This window comes from Salvelinus sp. IW2-2015, linkage group LG11, assembly GCF_002910315.2.
Source record: "Salvelinus sp. IW2-2015 linkage group LG11, ASM291031v2, whole genome shotgun sequence".
Classification (NCBI taxonomy): domain Eukaryota; kingdom Metazoa; phylum Chordata; class Actinopteri; order Salmoniformes; family Salmonidae; genus Salvelinus; species Salvelinus sp. IW2-2015.
Window position 1 is genome coordinate 17,529,131 of NC_036851.1, and position 21,180 is coordinate 17,550,310.

General features: G+C 45.0%; 1 protein-coding gene across 1 annotated transcript in view; it reads left to right on the top strand.

Moving 5' to 3' along the window:
• LOC111969934 (chemokine-like protein TAFA-4) overlaps nt 1-21,180 on the top strand; it is a 47,708-nt gene that overhangs the window by 11,414 nt on the left and 15,114 nt on the right. The window contains 2 exon segments of the mRNA XM_070445572.1: nt 4,727-4,881; nt 4,985-5,100. Of these exon segments, the coding sequence (XP_070301673.1) occupies nt 4,986-5,100 (115 nt within the window). The 5' untranslated portion in view covers nt 4,727-4,881; nt 4,985.

Below are 21,180 nucleotides of genomic sequence, written 5' to 3' on the forward strand. Positions count from 1 at the left end.
TCCACCATGATTAGGAATAGCAGTGGAGATATATTGAGTTTGAAGCAGACGGTAAAACAGTGGGAGAGGCAGAAATTCTCAGCACACCAGAGAGGAGAAAGGAAGAGAGAGGAATGAGAGAGATAGAGAGACAGAGAAAGGAGGAGGAGAGGAGAGATGGAGGGAAAGATAGAGAAGTGAGTGGAAGAGTAGATAGACAGGGACAGAGAGAGGAGAGGGAAGAGCAGGGAAAGAGGAGGAGGGGAGCAGAGAGAGCGAAGAGGGAGAGAGAGGAGAGGAGAGGAGCAGTGAGAGCGAGAGAGAGGAGAAGAGAGGAGAGGAGCAGAGAGAGCGAGAGAGGAGAGGAGAGGAGAGAGAGAGAGAGGAGCAGAGAGAGAAAGGAGTGAGAGAGGGAGAGAGAGAGGAGCAGAGAGAGTGAGAGAGGGAGAGAGAGGAGAGGAGAAGAGCAGAGAGAGTGAGAGAGCGAGAGAAAAATAGGAAAACAAAAGAGCAAGGAGAAAGGGACAGAGTGAGGAAAGATAGATTGTGAGCGAGAGAGAGAGAAAGAATGAGGAAAGATAGATTGTGAGCGAGAGAGAGAGAAAGAATGAGGAAAGGCGAGAGGAGAGAGGAGGAGGTCATGGGTCATAAATGCCTGTTGTCCGGAACGGTGGCTGTGTTGGGCTCTATGTGCTATCCGGAGGAAATGGAAAAGAACAGCGTGTTGTAATGGGCTTGTCTCAGAGCCAGATAAATGTACAGGACTAGGACGCTGGCTGCTGTGCCCTGCCAGATATTTTATATTGTGCACATCTGCGGAAATCTGAAACGCTTTTAAGAAGCTTGTATCGGGCTCTGTCTCTCTTCAGCTTATTTTCCATATCTTTATGGCCGTAGGAACACCCAGTTGTTTTACACAGATATGGTTTTGTGTGTTTGTTCGTGTCCAGACTCGTAAAACCAGCACTGATGTGTCTCGGGACAATGTAGTCTTAGAGCTGATGTAGAAGAATACGTTGAATATTATATTATCATGAACGTTGTTGATTGATATTATTTTTTAACAACAATGAACAGGTGACATTTGAAGCTTTATTTGTAGAGAAACAACAACCTTTCCAATTCCCCCAGCTGCTGCTTTACAATCCTGTTCAGAATGAATATGGGAGGAGAGGGATATTGCCCATGTACAGTGTTCATGTTCAATACACTCTCCTCTCTCCATCCATTGGGAGAACAGGGCTCTGTACCAATGCAAAGCCAAACATCCCCAGGATAGGATCTATGTGTCCAGTACCTGGAGGGTGTATGTCACCCTTAGTAGGTCGACACACACTCCTCACCACTCACTTTCTCCACGTTCACATCCACTATCATGACAGGGAGATTGTGACACACAGATTTCTTCTAGGTGCAATATCTTGTTCTAGGTGCAATATCTTGTTCTAAGTGCAATATCTTGTTCTAAGTGCAATATCTTGTTCTGGGTGCGGTATTTGTCATTCAAGTGTTGCTTGTGTGTGATGTGTGCTGTGTATGTGTACATTTGCGTAGCACAATTCTACAATTCTTTGCCATGCAGCAGAGCGAACATTTTGCAAAACATTTTGCCATGTCTTATGACTTGTTCATATGCTCTCTGGGGGGGGGGGCTAAAGCTTTTGGTTGGGGGCACCCTAAAGCTCATCCTACACCACTGTGTGTGTGTGTGTGCCATGTGCCATCGTGTGTGTGTGGTGCTGTGTGTGTGTGGTGTTGTGTGTGGTGTGTTGTGGGGTGTGTGTGTGTGTGTGTGTGGTGTGGTGTGGTGTGTTGTGTGTGTGTTGTTTTTTGTGTTCAGGGAGTGCTGACAGACGATGGCCTTTGGATGCAGGGCACATAGAAACATTTCTGACAGAGGTAGGATTTATCTCACCGCATGTCAATGAGGCCCTCGTGTCACTCCTGTGTTATTACTGCATAAGCCAATGCAAATCAACAAAATCTCTCCTTCAGCCCGGAGAGAGACTGAGAGTTTGAGAGAGAAAAGAGAGAGATAAAGAGACAGAGACAGAGGGAGAGAGAGAGAGATAAAGAAAGCGAGAGAAAGGGCTGATCCCTCTTCAGATAATCATGAACTCTGCTCTGTGTTTACATATGAAATGTGTGTTGTTCCTGTGTGTTCCTCTGTTGCCTTAAGACTATTCACCATGCACTGCCAAACATAACATTCCTCCAACAGGCTGATGCATGTAACTGAGACCTGCTACATCTGCCTCATCTGCCCCAGGACATCTAGTGTGTTGGTGTGTGTGTGTGCTGTGTGTGTGTTGTGTGTGTGTGTGTGTGTGTTGTGGTGTGTGTGTTGTGTGTGTGTGTGTGTGGTGTGGGTGTGTGTGTGTGTGTGGTGTGTGTTGTGTGTGGTGTGTGTGTGTGTTGTGTGTGTGTCAATGTGTTTTGTTGAGAGATGAACGTTGAGTGCTGTAAGAGACAGCAGGGTGATGTCAGTTGACTGGACAGTACTCATTGTCCCGTAGTCTGAGGAGAATGAGGTACATTGGAGAAAGGGACAATGCCCAAACGCGCAACACACACACACACACCACACACACACACACACACACACACACACACACACCCAACACACACACACAACACCACACACACACACACACACACACAGACAACATTGTGCTCTTTTTAATGAACGTTGTCAGAGAACAAAAGCTGATAAAATATGCAGACCATGACCTGCCAGAAAGAGAATAAGAAATGTCCGGAAAATGTGCTACTGTGCTGTGGTGCAGCATGCATAATCACCTCTCGCACACTACATGTACACTAAGCGCGCGCACACACACACCACACACACACACACACACACACACACACACCACCACACACACCACACACCACACACACCACACACACACACATCACACACACACACACACACACTCTCACGATTCCCACACCACTACAATCATACCTACACGCACAAACACTGTCCTGTACATGGAGATACACACATAATGCTCATGCAGCTACAGCCTCTGTGTACACACATACAAGGACACACACGTTTCCAAGTTTACGTAGAAAATATACTTTCCACAACACGTATTCCCTAAATATATGATGTTACATTTACATGTACACAGTCAGAGCCACAGTTATACAACCCTGTCATTCCTGGACTGATCTCTTCACCGCTCATCCCCTCTCTCTCGCGCTCTAACCTCACTCTTTCATTCATCTGTGTGCTCTTATTCTCTTCTCTTCCCTCCCTCTTCTCCTCTTTCCTTTCCCTTCCCCTGGCTTTCTTTGTACTTCTATTGTTTCGGTCGACACCTCCCTCCCATCTGCTTTTCTTTTTCCATCCCTGCTTACCTAATTGAAGCATTTTCATTGTTAGTCTACACATGTTGTTTACGAAGCATGTGACAAATAAAATGTGATTTGATTCGAATTTCTGTCCTCTCTCTTGTTCTCTCTCTCTCTTTCTCTCTCTCCCTATCTCTCTCTCTCTCTCCCTCTCTCCCCCTCTCTCCCCTCAACCTCAATCCATATTTTCTCCCCTTATCGCAGTTTTTCTCCCAGTTTTCTGTCCTTGCCCCTCTCTCTCACACTTTGTCACTTCTTGTCTCTCTTCGGTGACTTGTGTTATCAGTGGTTTGTCTCTGGTCTTATCTCTAACTACTTGCACTAGCAGAAGAGTGTTTTACTGTCTGATTTTATTCTACCTCAGAGAAGGTCTCACATTTTACCACCAGGGGGCAGAAGCATCACACTCAATGGCTCACAGGAGAGGTGATCGTTTCAGGGAGTGAATACTCGTCTACTTAACATAGCGTACACAATATTCCAGAAGTCCCCCAAAGGATAGTAAAACAAGGGAAATTCAGACAAGGATGAAGGCTATTTTAGGCTTATGGGTTAGGTTTAGGGTTAGGGTTAGAATTAGGTTTAGGGTTAAGAGTTAGGGTTAAGTTTAGGGTTATGGTTAGGCTTAGGGTTAGGGGTAAAACTTAAGGTTAGGGTTAAGTTAAGGGTTATGTTAATTTAGGGTTAGGTATAGGGTTAGGGGTTATGGAAAATAAAATCAACTGTTATTTCCCCACAAGGATAGTAAAACAAACATGGTGTGTACAGATACTGGCATGTAGGAGGCTGTCACTCAGCTGTATTTGGAGGTAGTCTCCTACTGTCCTCCAGTACCATCTGAATGTACCCAACCAACAGTCTGGGTTTTTGTGTGCCTGTGTTTGTTTTGGCTTGTTTGATCTGACTGTTTGAATCTGTTCCTGCATCTATTAATGATGATGTGTTTTTGGTGTGTACTGTATGAATGCAAGTGTCTATATTCTTCTTTGGTGAATGTGTATGGAATTCTCTGTGCTTTTGTCTGCTTCTTATGTGTACATTAGTTAATGTGTCTGTGATATTCAGATTTTGTATGTGGCGTGATGCTCTCTCTCTCTCTCTCTGTGTGTGGTGTATTTCTCTCTGTGTGTGAGAGTGTGTGTGTTTGTGTGGTGTGTTTGAGCTCGCTGCCTGCCTCTCTGCTGGATTCTTCTCTCTGAAGCTATGTGTGATGTAGAGGGGATCACGTAGAGCCTGGGGGTAGGTTAGCCTGTGACAGAACCCTGGCCCTCACATCTCCTCTCCAGCAGGGTCTTTAGACAAGGCTAGGGGACACACACACACAAGGGCCACTAGGGGCCACCTTAGGGACTCTCCCTCTGACCGCCCCCCTCTGTTTCCCCAGGGGCCGGCGCTGTGTGAGAGGAGGAAGAGGAGGTGCAGGGGGAAGAGGAAGAGAAGGAGGACGTGTGTGCAGTCATGACATTGACCCTCGTCCCATAGAGCATCCTGCTCAGATCAAGACTGACCAGAAAGGAGAAGGACAGACAGGACAAGAAGGTAAGACTGGTTCTATTTCATTGTCTCCTCCTTTTCCTTTCAAATACTTTTTTTTACCCCCCCTCTCTCTCCCTGCCGTTCTTTCTCCCTGTCTATCTCTCAGGATGAAGCTGTGGGGGAGGTCAGCTTGGCCTTTGCAGGTGGCCCTCCTTGTTGCCGTGGTGATGTTCTGTGGTCGCCAGGTGTCTGCTGGCAGCCGTAACCATCGGGGACAGACAGGTACAGTAGGCCCTGCTCTCGCCCTAAACCCCACATGAGGTTAATTAGGTTTTCACTGATGCCACATGTGTGCTATGAGTCTGTCATTAAGCATGCCTCCTCAGTGACACTTCATTTGTCCCCATGACAGCACACTGGGACCTAGGACCTGTTTTTGAGGCTTGCGTACTAACACCACTTCATTGGATAACACAGCCCACAGCAAATAGCATTTTAACTGTCGTCTGCCAACTATCAGAAATGAGTGAGTTTGTGATCTGAGATCCATTCAGGGTAGATAGACGGTGAGGCTATAATTCCTACACCATTTCCCTTTGCTTGACTCATAGATGGTTTAGCGCTACTGTAGGACATACATGTATAGACATGTAGTGATGCCAGCCTTAGTAGGAGAGTGTGAAAACTGGCCCAGTAATAAGTATATTAATATGCATAACTTAAACTGGCCCAGTAATATGTTCTCCTCCCAGAACTGACCCCACCCACCCTATTACCATTATCACTCCCCTCAGAGAGAGACCCTGGCCAGGGCTAAAACATGTCCGCCACCCAACACTAATTGACACCCACAAGCTAAGGCGCTGTGATTTGCATAATTCATTACCATGGTTCCCCTCGTGGCCACAAAAGTGACCAACACAACCCCATCAATATTTCAGAATGCCAGGAGGTCGCCATGGGGACAGTAATGCTGAGTCATAGCCTCCCGCGGCATGCCCGGGCCCAGCTCCCTCCTAGCACCCTACACCTCCCCCAGGGTCACTGTTTCTCACTTAATTAGGACTATTTCCTTAATTATCCCTTGCCATTTTTTCTCTCTTCCTCAAGTTTTTGCCTGGGATCCAAGGTAACCTTTAGCTGGCATAGAAATGCCACCAGCATCCAGTGCCGGTGACTGATGCAGGCGCTGGCGAGGCCGTGTTTTTGGCGGCAGGGCGAGCACAGTGCTAATTGCAGTCCCAGTCTGTTGTGAAGGTCAGCTGGGGTCTTCTCTCCCCTCTGAATTCGCACGTTGGTTTTCTTTCCCCAACAACAACAGCCAGAAGGCTCAGTTCCTACACTGCAGCAATTCGTTAGAGCTTTTCTACTAATTGGGGGAAGTTTAGGACTTGTTTGCTGTAATGCTGCATGTTATACAGCAAGGAATTTTAAGGGAGAAGAATAATTGGTCTGGCCTACAGCAAATAGTATTTTCATTGTCATCTGCAATGCATTTGTTTTTTTTTCACTTAGTTTCACTGTTCCGTTACTTATAGTATTATACGCTGTGCCGTTTGTTCTGGTTCCATGTCCTGTCCTATCACATGTGGCCACATGGTGGCTCCGGAGGTGAAAAAATACCTCACTGAAGTGATGCTGTTTTTTCCCTTAGGCTCATTTACACAATGACATCCACAGTGGCACTCTGTCACTTTGAAGGTGCTCACCAGGAAACAGTAACACACAGGAACGGAGAGAATAAATCTCATCCAACCATAGAGGGAAGCTTTGACTGACACTTGTCAGGAAGAATAAATAGGAAACATAACAGCAGATTTTTCTCTTGTTTCCTGTTAATGTTCGCAGGGCCATGAAAGACAGTCGTTTGGGGGCAGAATAGTCTTAATATTTTGTCTGTATGTCCCAGGATCCGTGTGTACATTCACCATAACTCACAAATAAAACCATAAAAACATTGAAATGTTTCACAAACAAAACCATGATCTGTGAATATGTCAAAATATTTATTTAAAATAAAAAAATGAAATATCACATTTACAGTTTTCAGACCCTTTATTCAGTACTTTGTTGAACCACCTTTGGCAGCGATTACAGCCTTGAGTCTTCTTGGGTATGACGCTACAAGCTTGGCACACCTGTATTTGGGGAGATTCTCCCATTTTTCTCCGCAGATCCTCTCAAGCTCTGTCAGGTTGGATGGGGAGCGACGCTGCACAGCTATTTTCAGGTCTCTCCGGAGATGTTCGATCGGGTACAAGTCTGGGCTCTGGCTGGGCCACTCAAGGACATTCAGAGACTTGTTACGAAGCCACTCCTGCGTTGTTTTGGCTATGTGTTTAGGGTTGTTGTCCTGTTGGAAGGTGAACCTTCACCCCCAGTCTGAGGTCCTGAGCGCTCTGGAGCAGGATTTCATCGAGGATCTCTCTGTACTTTGCTCCGTTAATCTTTTCCTCAATCCTGACTAGTCCCCCAGTCCCTGCCGCTGAAAAACATCCCTGCAGCATGATGCTGCCACCACCACACTTCACCGTAGGGATGGTGCCAGGTTTCTTCCAGACGTGATGCTTGGCATTCAGGCCAAAGAGTTCAATCTTGGTTTCATCAGACCAGAGAATTTTGTTTCTCATGGTCTGAGAGTCCTTTAGGTGTCTTTGGGAAAACTCCAAGCAGGCTTTCATTGGCCTTTTACTGAGGAGTGGCTTGTGTCTGATCACTCTACCATAAAGGCCTGATTGGCGGTGCTGCAGAGATGGTTGTCCTTCTGAAAGGTTTTCCCATATCCACAGAGGAACTCTGGAGTTCTGTCAGAGTGACAATCGGGTTCTTTGTCACCTCCCTGACCAATGCCCTTCTCCCCCTATTGCTCAGTTTGGCCGGGCAGCCAGCTTTAGGATGATTCTTGGTGGTTCCAAACTTCTCCCATTGTGTTCTTGGGGACCTTCAATGCTGCAGAAATGTTTTGGTACACTTCCCCAGATCTGTGCCTCGACACAATCGGAGCTCTACGGACAACTCCTTCAACCTCATGGATTGGTTTTTGCTTTGACATGCAGTGTCAGCTGTGGGACCTGATATAGACAGGTGTGTGCTTTCCAGATCATGTCCAATCTATTTAGTTTACCACCGGAAGGATTCCTATCAAGGATGATCAATGGAAACAGGATGCACCTAAGCTAAATTTCGAGTCTCATAGGACAGGGTCTGAATACATATGTAAATGTAATATTTTGTTTTTTTATTTGTAATACATTTGCCAACATTTCTAAAAACCTGTTTTTGCTTTGTCATTATGGGGTATTGTGTGTAGATTGATGAGGGGAAAAAAGATTTTAGATTAAGGCTGTAACGTAACAAAATGTGGAATATTCAGGTGGTCTGAATAATTTCCGAATGCACAACTTTGCTGTTTTTTGTATGAGAAATGTATTCTGAATGTAATCCAACTAGCGTTTAGGCCTGAGCATAGCACTATTACAGCAACCACTTTAGTTGTTAATGATCTTGTCAATGCTTTACACACTAAAATCAAATGTGCTGCTTTGTTTGTGGACCTTTTAAAAGCTCTTGATTCTGTTGCATCATGTTGTTTTATTGAATAAAACATGCTTCTACACCTGCATTACTAGCTGTTTGGGGTTTTAGGCTGGGTGTCTGTACAGCACTTCGAGATATTAGCTGATGTACGAAGGGCTATATAAAAATAAAATTGAATTGAAAAATTGAAAATTGAATAAGTTGTCCTCGATAGGCCTGAGTTCTGACACCTCTTCATGGTTTCATGATTATCTTAGTAACAGAACAAAGGTCATCGTGACTGAAATACTTCCACATTTCTTGAAGTATTTTAAGGTGTTCCGCAGGGGTCGATACGAGGACCTGTTCTTTTCACTATTCATATAAATGCTATTGGTCAATCCATTAAAAATAAAATGTAATCTATATGCAGATGATACTATTATGTATGCAATTGCCCCGACTGCTGACCTGGCTGTGACAAGACTACTGTCCCATTTTGCAGTTGAGCAGGAAGCCCTTACTGATTTAAAACTCATACTTAATATGGGCAAAACTAAATACATGTTGTTTTCAAGTTCTCTGAAGATTGTCTCAGATGGATTACATCTTTACTCATCAGATGGTTCTATAATCAAAAAAGTCCCTGCGTACTTGGTATTTGGATTGACAGTGATTTTTTGTTTAAAAAACATGTGACTAAGATTGTTAAGAAACTAAGATTTAATGTGGGCTTTTTATTTTATTTTTACAGAAACAGATCTTGTCTCTTTCTATTCAGCAGGAAGCAGATTGTGCGTTCAGCTTTTCTACCTGTTCTTGATTATGGTGATACTATTTCTGACCGACCGCCTTGATTCGGTCTTATGTAGCAAAATTTGAATGAAAGCATTGGATAAAAGCAGAAACACAGAGCTTCAAAATGGTATATCATACACTGCATTTGAGGAACAATGGGAAAGTAGTTCTGCTTTGAAAGTTGATAAACTTGTAACCTCACTTTTGAGAAAATGGCCTTTGAATGTTTTGGTATGTACTGGAGAGCTCGTCTTTGTTTACACCCAGCATCGTTCACACCCTCTTAAGCTTTAGCCCCACCCTTCTCTTTAAGGGATAATCCAAGCATTCTGTACTAACAACACCAGTCAAGCACCCAAGCTTACTGGCTAATTTGCTAGCAACTTCCAGACACAAATGAGAGAACAGCTCACTGACCGTTACTTGCCCTAGCAGAGCTGGTTGTTATCCAGAGCGTTGGTGACTGCAGCTGGTTACATTTTATGCACAATTGTAAATTCGTCAGTTATTCTGCACTCTGGCACACTCAGATGATAGTGCTCTGATATTGGAGTAGATAGCCAGAGCGAATTTACCAGCTACGTCTATCAACAGTTGTCGCAGAGACATTCTACTGAAGGGTGAGCTCATCCATTAAATCTGGAGTGCCAGAGTGCGCTCTAGGCGTTCATAAATTTAGAGTGTTGTCAGATTGTCCGTTCGTAAATTCAGAGCGTTTCGCTCTTGGAGAGTTCAGAGCGCACACTGGACGCTCTGGCCAAGGAGTAGGGTTGCTTGTGCTTCTAGTTCCGACAGTGCAGCAATATCTAACAAGTAATATCTAACAATTCCCCAACAAATATCCAACACACACATATCTAAGTAAAGGAATGGAATAAGAATATATAAATATAAATATATGGATGAGCAATGTTGAGGGGCATAGGCTAAGATGCAATAGATAGTATAGAATGCAGTATATACATATGAGATGAGTAATGCAAGATATGTAAACATTATTAAAGTGGCATTAATAAAGTGACTAATGTTCAATTTATTAAAGTGGCCCATGATTTCAAATCTGAATGTAGGCAGCAGTCTCTCTGTGCTAGTGGTGGCTGTTTAACAGTCTGCTGGCCTTGTGATAGAATCTGTTTTTCAGCCTCTCGGTCCAAGCTTTGATAAACCTGTACTGACCTCGCCTTCTGGATGATAGCGGGGTGAACAGGCAGTGGCTCGGGTGGTTGTTGTCATTGATGATCTTTTTGACCTTTCTGTGACATCGGGTGCTGTAGGTGTCCTGGAGGGCAGGTAGTTTGCCCCCGGTGAGACGTTGCACAGACCGCACCACCCTCTGGAGAGCCCTGCAGTTGTGGGCGGTGCAGTTGCCGTACCACGCGGTGATACAGCCCGACAGGGAGCTCTCAATTGTGCATCTGTAAAAGTTTGTGAGGGTTTTAGGTGACAAGTCAAATTTCTTCAGCCTCTTGAGGTTGAAGAGTCGCGGCTGCGCCTTCTTCACAACGCTGTCTGTTGGGTAGACCAATTCAGTTTGTCCGTGATGTGTACGCCGAGGAACTTAAAACTTTCCACCTTGTCCACTGCTGTCCCATCGATGTGTATAGGGGGGGTGCTCCCTCTGCCGTTTCCTAAAGTCCACGATCCTCTCCTTTGTTTTGTTGACATTGAGTGAGAGGTTATTTTCCTGACACCACACTCTGAGAGCCCTCACCTCCTCCCTGTAGGCTGTCTCGTCGTTATTGGTAATCAAGCCTACTACTGTTGTGTCGTCTGCAAACTTGATGATTGAGTTGGAAGCATGCATGGCCACGCAGTCATGGGTGAACAGGGAGTACAAGAGGGGGCTGAGCACACACCCTTGTGGGGCCCTAGTGTTGAGGATCAGCGAAGTGGAGATGTTGTTTCCTACCTTCACCACCTGGAGGCGGCCCGTCAGGAAGTCCAGGACCCAAATGCACAGGGCGGGGTCGAGACACAGGGTCTCAAACTTAATGATGAGCTTGGAGGGTACTATGGTGTTGAATGGTGAACTATGGTCAATGAACAGCATTCTTATATAGGTATTCCTCTTGTCCAGATGGGATAGGGCAGTGGGCAGTGTGATGGCGATTGCATCATCTGTGGACCTGTTGGGGCGGTAAGCAAATTGAAGATGGTCTAGGGTGACAGGTCAGGTGGAAGTGATATGATCCTTGACTTGTCTCTCAAGGCACTTCATGATGAAAGAAGTGAGTGCTACGGGGCGATAGTCATTTAGTTTAGTTACCTTTGCTTTCTTTGGTACAGGAACAATGGTGGCCATCTTGAAGCATGTGGGGACAGCAGACTGGGATAGGGAGAGATTGAATATGTCCATAAACACACCAGCCAGCTGGTCTGCGCATGCTCTGAGGACCCAGCTAGGGATGCCGTCTGGGCCGGCAGCCTCGCGAGGGTTAACACATTTAAATGTCTTACTCACGTCGGCCACGGAGAAGGAGAGCCCACAGTCCTTGTTAGCGGGCTGCGTCGATGGCACTGTATTATCCTCAAAGCGGGCAAAGAAGGTGTTTAATTTGTCTGGAAGCAAGACGTCGGTGTCCGTGACGTGGCTGGTTTTCCTTTTGTAGTCCGTGATTGTCTATAGACCCTGCGACATACGTCTCGTGTCTGAGCCGTTGATTTGCGTTTTTTCTTGTATGATTGCCTTGCAGAGGGAATAACTACAATGTTTGTATTTGGCCATATTCCCAGTCACCTTTCCATGGTTAAATACTGTGGTTCGCGCTTTCAGTTTTGCAATGGCAGTCAAGCATCCAAGCTAACTGGCTAACATTGGCTTGCTTTTTTAACTACTTCCAGACACAAATGTGAGAACACCCCACTCTGATCATTTTACTCTCCCTAGCAGAGCTGGTTTGGCTGTTTTCATGTTATCCAGAGCGTTAGTGACTGTAACTGTGCTGCTGGCTACATTTTAACACTGGTCATATTCAACGGGTGTTGAGCATTCGTAAATTCGTCAGTTAATCTGCGCTCTGGCACACTCAGACGAGAGTGCTCGGAAATCAGAGTAGATTGCCAGACTGAATTTACGAATGCACCCGAAATGGTTACTTGCATAGTGGAGTCTTTTGTAAAGACATGTAGCTAACTAGCTAGGTAAACAATGAACCATAATCCCAACTCATGATGTTACTATCCTGCATGAATCTGCAGGTAGCTAACCAGCCAGGTTTAATTTTAGCTGGCTAACATTAGGCTGTAACTAGCAAAGCAAATGGCTCTGAAATACAAATAATAAGATCATACACGTAACGTTAACTAGCGAGCCAGCCAGCCAACTAACGTTAGCTAGCTAGCTAACAGTACACTTCAACTTGAAATGAAAATGACTTTCTGTCAAAATTAGAAACGTGTAATATCTGAAAATGTGTCAAGCTAGACTATCTTACCCGTGCTCTGAAATTAGAGTAAATAGCCAGAGCGAATTTACCAGCTATGTCTATCAACAGTTGATGCAGTGACATTCTATTGAAATGGTTACTTGCATAGTGGAGTCTTTTGTTAAGACTTGTAGTTAGCTAGCTAAACAATGAACCATAATCCCAACTCATGACGTTACTACACTGCATGAATCTGCAGATAGCTAACCAGGCAGGTTCAATGTTAGCTAGCTAGCATTAGGCTATAACTAGCAATGCAAATGGCTCTGAGATAATGTTAGCTAGGAAGCCAGCCAACTAACATTAGCTAGCTAACAGTACACTTTAACTTGAAATTAAATCACTTTCTGTCACAATTTGAAATGTGTAATATCTGAAAATGTAGCTAGCTAGACTATCTTACATCGTGGATGGACACGTCTCCCTGTCACGGATGCCATGGTTGCCCTTAGATTGAAGATGTAATCCGGAGACAGGTGTTTTCTCCATCTCCTTAGTTATCATACTCAAGTTCCACTGATTTCAAAACCCGGTCATCAAGAAACACTTATGCAGTTTTACAATGTGATACATAAAAAAAAGCATCGTTAGACAGGATTACTTATACATACTGTCCAGCTGAAATAGACAGAAATGTGCTATATGGCAGACCAATCCAAACTCATCTCGTGGCCCACTCATTAGCTCAGCCAATCATAGCTAGCAGGAAGGTTGCTGACTTTTTCTGTGGCTAAACCAACTAGGCTGGTAATTAAACAATTTATTTCATATTTACAGATGGCATACAAATTTGTTATTAAGGCACATGAAAGTTCACATGTTCCAGAAGGCATTTCTGCCAAAAAACGCATTATGATTAAACTGCTCTCCTGTGTGACCCACGACTGCTCTCAAACTGCTCTCCTGTGTGACTGCTCTCCTGTGTTTCCTGAAGTGAGTCACATTTATCAAAGTGCAGCTGCCTCTACTTTTAAACACTTGGATGCTGTTTATCATAGCTCCCTTCGTTTTATCAATGGAGACAATTTTATTACTCATCACTGTCTTCTTTACCAAAAGGTTGGCTGGACCTCTTTGAAGTCCACTAGATCACATCATTACGCTCTTTTTGTTTACAAAGCCCTGCTCCACAAACTTCCGACTTACCTAACATCACTGTTAAGATTTAAAATGACAAGTTATTAAACTCGTTCACAGGGTTGGATATTCCTGGAGACTCCTTTGGTGTCTAGTTAGGTAAATCAGCCTTTAATTTCCTTGCACCTTACGTGTGGAATGATCCACAATACAACTGAAAATAGGAAGAATTGGTGCCTCTAGGGCAGTTATTCCCAAACTTTTATAGTCCTGTACCCTTTCAAACATTCAACCTCCAGCTGTATACTCCCTCTAGCACCAGGGTCAGCGCACTCTTAAATGTTGTTTTTTGCCATCATTGTAAGCCTGCCACACACACACTATACAATACATTCATTAAACATAAGAAGGAGTGTGAGTTTTTGTCACCACCCGGCTCGTGGGAAGTGACAAAGAGCTCTTATAGGACCAGGGCACAAATAATAATACAATAATAATCCATAATTTAGCTCTTTATTTAGCCATCTTACATATAAAACCTTATGGTGAATAACTCACCACAGGTTAATGAGACGGGTGTGCTTGAAAGGATGCACATAACTCTGCAATGTTGGGTTGTATTGGAGAGAGTCTCAGTCTTAAATAATTCTCCACACACAGTCTGTACCTGTATTTAGTTTTCATGCTAGTGAGGGCCGAGAATACACTCTCACATAGGTACATGGTTGCAAAGGGCATCAGTGTCTTAACAGCGCGATTTGCCAAGGCAAGAAACTCTGAGTGCAGCCCTATCCAGAAATCTGGCAGTGGCTTCTGAATAAATTCAACTTTCACATAAATGCTTGTTGCAATTTCGATGAGAATCTCTTGCTCAGATATCGGTAAGTGGACTGGAGGCAGGGCATGAAATGGATAACAAATCCAGTTGTTTGTGTCGTCCGTGTCGGAAAAGTACCTGCGTAATTACGCACCCAGCTCACTCAGGTGCTTCGCTAGATCACATTTGACATTGTCCGTAAGCTTGAGTTCATTTGCACACAAAAAATAATGCAACGATGGAAAGACCTGTGTGTTGTCCTTATTAATGCAGACAGAAAAGAGCACCAACTTCTTAAAAGTGGAACATGAATTGCATAATTCAAGTCATGAGTGTGTCCTGAAGTTGATGGGTTTATTGATCCCTGGCCACTCTCTGAAAGTCAACCTTAGAGTTTCGTCAGCAACACGTTACAACTGTGGTTTGGGATTCACCATTGCAGAATTTTCCAGCGGAAAAAGAATCTCAAAATTCTGTAAACAAAGATTAGAGATCCACACCCAGATTTTGATGCTGAAATGTACATTCCACAGTTGTAGATGTTAGAATATTTGCTCACAAATCATTCTACATTTGTTTAAATTGCTGATTTATTTGTGAGCTATGTTGAATATGTTTACGGCTCATGGAATTATTTGTGACTTATGCTGAATATATATACAGCTGAATATATATACAGATCATGTTTTATTTGTTAAATATTTAGACATATTCACGGATCATGGTTTTATTAGTGGAACATTTGAACATATTCACAGATAATGGTTATATTAGTGAAATCTTTTGATATATTCACAGATCACGGTTTTATTTGGGAGTTATGGTAAACGTACACATGGATCGTGGGACATTATACTGACAAAGTATTGAGACTATTCTGCCCTCATACAGTCAGGGCCGAGTCACCGTCTTTGTTCACTCACAGTAATGGTCTCTATCCACCAACAACAGTATCTGCTTGTGTGGTACTTTGGCCTTCTGGGTGTTCAATGCACTGAAAATACACAGGTGCACGCAAACACACACACAAACACAGACACACACACACACACACACACACACACACTTTTAGTCCTCTATGGTCCATCAAACAAACTCTTGCACTGCACATATAGGTCAGTGCAGGTCTCTCAGGCTGAAAACCAATGTGTGTTGTGTGTGCTGTTTTGGGGCCTTGATCAAGCTAGACATTAAGTTTAAGGACATAGAGAAGCCAAATCATCCACCCACCTGCCGGTGCTCTTACATGTTTTTTTTCCTGGGGGTTCACCTTATTAAAATAGAGAACTGAGAACACAGTGGACTATGTCATCTTCGCTAATCACTTTAAACAGGACATGTACGGCAGCTATACTGTTCCCTGACATCATTATGGTCCTTCCACTGGGTAAGAGCATCTCTCCTCTCCTTTCCAGGACCTTAGGTTAAGGCCCCACCTTATTAAAGTCCATTAGCCCATAACTGGAGATATACTGTACACCTTACTGCAAGGTCACTTTCAGCAGACCAGACCCTCACTCCAATACTGGCTGATCCTCCAAGTAAAGATGCATCACAATCACTCTAAACGGTGATGCTGTTGGAACATACATATTGGTAATAACAGTGGTTATCTCCCTCTTATAAGCGGGACTAAAATATCACGTGTGTGAACGTAACCGTGTGTGACCGTGTGTGTGTACGTGTGTGAGAGGGTGTGTTTTTTCCTCCTTGACAAACACTGATTTGCGGTCACAGTGAGTGGGTTTTATTGGGGATAGATTTGTGTATAAATGAGGTCTCTGCATAGGACCACTCAGCCGTACAACCAACCTGTGAAATTAGAATAAATCTGTGGACGGGGCCTGATTTGGGCCTGTGAAACACAGATAATGTCAGCCTGATTGATGGGCTGTGCAGGATAGGACCGTTCACAGCCGAGCTGGAGAGAGATTGTAGAGGAAGAGTGGGAGTGCAGGATAAGAAGGTAGGGAGTGGGGGAGAGGAAGGTAGGGTGTGGTGGGAGTGGGGGAGTGGAAGGTAGGGTGTGGTGGGAGTGTGGGAGAGGAAGGTCGGAGTGTGTGGTCTTAAAGTGGGGTGTGGAGGTAATTGGTCTGCTGTTTTGTGGTGGCAGACTCATTTTTAACCTTTAACTTATGCAGGGCTGGGAGGAGGAAGGTCTACTAGCGGTCTGACCGCTTTGGGGTTGGTGTGAGAGGCCGAGAGGAAGGTCAGGTGTGGTGGAGTGGGGAGAGGAAAGGTCAGGGTGTGGTGGAGTGAGGGGAAGTGAAGGTCGGGTGTGGTGGAGTGGAGCGTGAGGAACAGGTCGGGTTGATGGTGAGAGTGGGGAGAGGAAGGTCGGGTGTGTGGTGAGTGGGGGAGAGGAGGTAGGGTGTGGTGGGAGTGGGGAGAGGAAGGTAGGGTGTGGTGGAGTGGGGGATGGGGGAGAGGAAGGTAGGGTGTGGTGGGAGTGGGGGAGAGGAAGGTAGGGTGTGGTGGGAGTGGGGGAGTGGAAGCGAGAGTAGGGTTGAGAATGGGGATCAATGGGTAGATGGAAAACAGGAGAGATTGTAGAGATGGTTAGAGGTGTGGAAGAGGAGGATGTGGCTGTGACGGGGGAATGGGGAAGATAATAGCATTTACTCTAACAGGGTTAGTTCATATGGAAGACAAGGTAAACATGTGAGGCAGTGGAGCCATTTTGTGATGTTCCTCCATTTTACAGGAGAAAATATATCCAGACTTGTTCTGTTTCTTGAAAACAAGATTTGTTTTCGTAGTCATTCTGATTTTATGAAATAAAGTCCTCGTTTCAATTCTGTAATTGTCTTGGATGGAGCTGCAGTCTGTGTCTGTCCCTGGAATCGACTGAACTCCCTCAGACAGTTATAGCAAATGTCTGGCCTTCCATGGCAGACATGCTAGTCAGTTATTGACAGGGTAAGGACAGACTTTTTGATAAATTGCACATGGTCTGGGCCACTTCTGTCTGTCAGAATATATCAGTTGGCTGGCTGCTCAATCAGTTCAAGTTAGAGCTGCTTAGTTTGCTACCCAGAAAACTCTTGCTTGGCTGCCACAGGAATAGAACCAAATAGCCATACTTGAAATGTATTTTTCTTTCAGCCTGAGCTGAGGTTTATTACGTTAAGACTGCCATAACATCACTTTGTGTAAAATGGCGCCGGAGAAGAAGGCAAACGTTCAACGTGCCCCCAGCCGATTGTGTTTTTTTGTTTGTTTATTTGCGTTGTTTGTAAATAATTTTTTGACTTATTTTGTACATAATGTTGCTGCTACCATCTCTTCTGACTGAAAATAACTTCCAGACATCAGGACTGCGATTACTCACCACGGATTAGCAGAACGAGTCCGACGAGAAGGATAAAGTGCTTCCTCGGGAACAGGCCCCGATCCCCGTGATCTCGGTGAAGAGGAGGCGGCAAAAGAGGGTCCGAAGGTTGGGCTGCCTTCTAAGAATTCGTAGGCGATCTAATAAATCCCCACTTCCCTCCGTTCTGCTAGCAAATCTGCAATCTTTGGAGAATAAAATCAACGAGTTATGCAGAAGATTAAACTACCAACAGGACATTAAAAACTGTAACATCTTATGCTTCACGGAGTCATGGCTGAACGACGACAATATCAACATACAGTTGGCTGGTTATACGATGTACCGGCAGTATAGAACAGCGGTCTGGTAAGGCAAGGGGCGGTGGTCTATGTGTTTTTGTAAACAACAGCTGGTGGATGATACCTAAGGAAGTCTCGCCCTCCGACGAACCATCAAACAGGCAAAGAGTCAATACAGGACTAAGATCGAATCGTACTACACCGGCTCTGTCGCTAGACGGATGTGGCAGGGCTTGCAAACCATTACAGACTACAAAAGGAAGCACAGCCAAGAGCTGCCCAGTGACACGAGCCTACCTGACAAACCAAACTACTTCTGTACTCACTTCGAGGCAAATAACACTGAAACATGCATGAGAGCACCAGCTGTTCTGGAAGACTGTGTGATCACGCTCTCCGCAGCCGATGTGAGCAAGACCTATAAACAGGTCAACATTCACAAGGCCTCAGGGCCAGACGGATTACCAGGACGTGTACTGCAAGCATGCGCTGACCAACTGGCAAGTGTCTTCATTGACACTTTCAACCTCTCCTTGCCCGAATCTGTAATACCAACAGGTTTTAAGCAGACCACCATAGTCCCTGTGCCCAAGAACACTAAGGTAACCTGCCTAAATGACTACCGACCCGTAGCACTCACGTCTGAGGCCATGAAGTCCTTTGAAAGGCTGGTCATGGCTCACATCCCAGAAACCCTAGATCCACTCCAATTTGCATACCACCCCTACAGATCCACAGATGATGCAATCTCCATTTCACTCCACACTGCCCTTTCCCACCTGGACAAAAGGAACACCTATGTGAGAATGCTATTCATTGACTACAGCTCAGCGTTCAACACCATAGTGCCCTCAAAGCTCATCAATAAGCTAAGGACCCTGGGACTAAACACCTCCCTCTGCAACTGGATCCTGGACTTCCTGAAGGGCCACCCCCAGGTGGTAAGGGTAGGTAACAACACATCCGCCACGCTGATCCTCAACACAGGGGACCCTCAGGCGTAAGTGCTCAGTCCCCTCCTGTACTCCCTGTTCATTCATGATTGCACGGCCAGGCACGACTCTAACACCATCATTACGTTTGCCAATGACACAACAGTGGTAGCCCTAATCACCGACAACGACGAGACAGCCTATAGACAGGAGGTCAGAGACCTGGCCGTGTGGTGCCAGGACAGCAACCTCTCTCAACGTAATCAAGACACATGAGATGATTGTGGACTGCAGGAAAAAGAGGATCGAGCACACCCCCATTCTCATCGACGGGGTTGCTGTGGAGCAGGTTGAGAGCTTCAAGTTCCTTGAGGTCCACATCACCAACAAACTAACACGGTCCAAGCACACCAAGACAGTCGTGAAGAGGGCACGACAAAACCTATTCTCCCTCAGGAGACTGAAAATATTTGCCATGGGTCCGCAGATCCTCAAAAGGTTCTACAGCTGCACCATCAAGAGCATCCTGACTGGTTGCATCACTGCCTGGTATGGCAACTGCTCAGCCTACGACCGCAGGGCACTACAGAGGGTAGTGTGAATGGCCCAGTACATCACTGGGGCCAAGCTTCCTGCCAACCAGGACCTCTATTCCAGGCGGTGTCAGAGGGCCCTAAAAATTGTCAAAGACTCCAGTCACCCTAGTCATAGACTGTTCTCTCTTCTACCGCACGGCAAGCGGTACCGGAGCGCCAAGTCTAGGTCCAAGAGCTTCTACCCCCAAGCCATAAGACTCCTGAACATCTAGTCAAATGGCTACCCAGACTATTTGCAGTGCCCCCCTTCCCCCTTTACACCATTGCTATTCTCTGTTATCATCTATGCATAGTCACTTTAATAACTCTACCTACATGTACATATTACTTCAACTAATCGGTGCCCCCGCACATTGACTCTGTATCGGTACCCCCTGTATATTTAGTCTCGCTATTGTTATTTTACTGCTGCTCTTTCATAACTTCGTACTTTTATCTCTTACTCTTATCCATAATGTTTTTAAATGGCATTGTTGGTTAGGGGCTCGTAAGTAAGCATTTCACTGTTGTATTCGGCGCATGTGACTAATACAATTTGATTTGATTTGATTTGAACAAGATGGTTGAAGCAGAGTGCTTGAATACTGCTGTGATACTGCTGTGACTTCTCTGACTCAAGCCACTATCCCAGAATCATCCTTACAGATCAGGGACAGTCAAGACAAGAGGTTACTTTATAGTTACAGCAGTAGCTCATCAAAAGATATGCATGCATTATGGAATGCTCTACTTTGTCTCTATACACTGGGTAACACTCAGAAGTTCAAGTTGACTTGTCGGATGTAGACTCATGCAGTATAGATTGGTGGATGAGGAAAATACTTTAGAGAGAAAAATGAATGGATTAAAGAAGAGAGACAGAGAGAGATGCTGCTCTGACCCTGTGACCTCATTATGCCACCAGGAGGCAGCAGGCTCTTTGTTCTCCTTACTGCCTATGACAGATCCCCCCGCCCCCGCCTCCCCAGCTCCCTGCATCACACACACATGCATGCGCAGACACACACACACACACACACGCACATGTGCATGCACACATGCACACGCACACATCTTCTCCCTCTCTCTGTTTCATTTTGCTTGTGGTAGTCTCACACTAACAAGACGCTTGTTTTCTGGATGGGGGCACTAGCTATCCCTGTCTTTACCCAGGCATTGGTATGCAGACTGTGGTACATGATGCCACACTAACAAGAGGATGGTTTTTGAAGGGAATTTTGCTTTTGAGATAGATGGAAGAAATTGGATGGTGTGTGACCGCATTATTAAGTAGATAGTGCATACTGACAAAGATGCCCTCACTGTTGAATAGATCTCTCTGTCTCAGCAGCATTCCTTATTTCTTCAATTTCTCCATGCTCCAAGTATGGTTTCGTTTCTTTTCCCTGCCTCGGATATATGTGTGTGTGTGTGCATGTGTAGGGATAATCCACCAGTTCCCTGTGCCCCTGGGGAAATGAAAACAGAGGGATGAGGCCAAGGGATCATTGAGAGGGTTCTCTGGAGAAGAGAACAAGCAAACTTTAAATCAGGATGAGAGGGGCCTCGGCCTGTCGAAGCGTGTGTGTGTGTGTGTGTGTGTGTGTGTG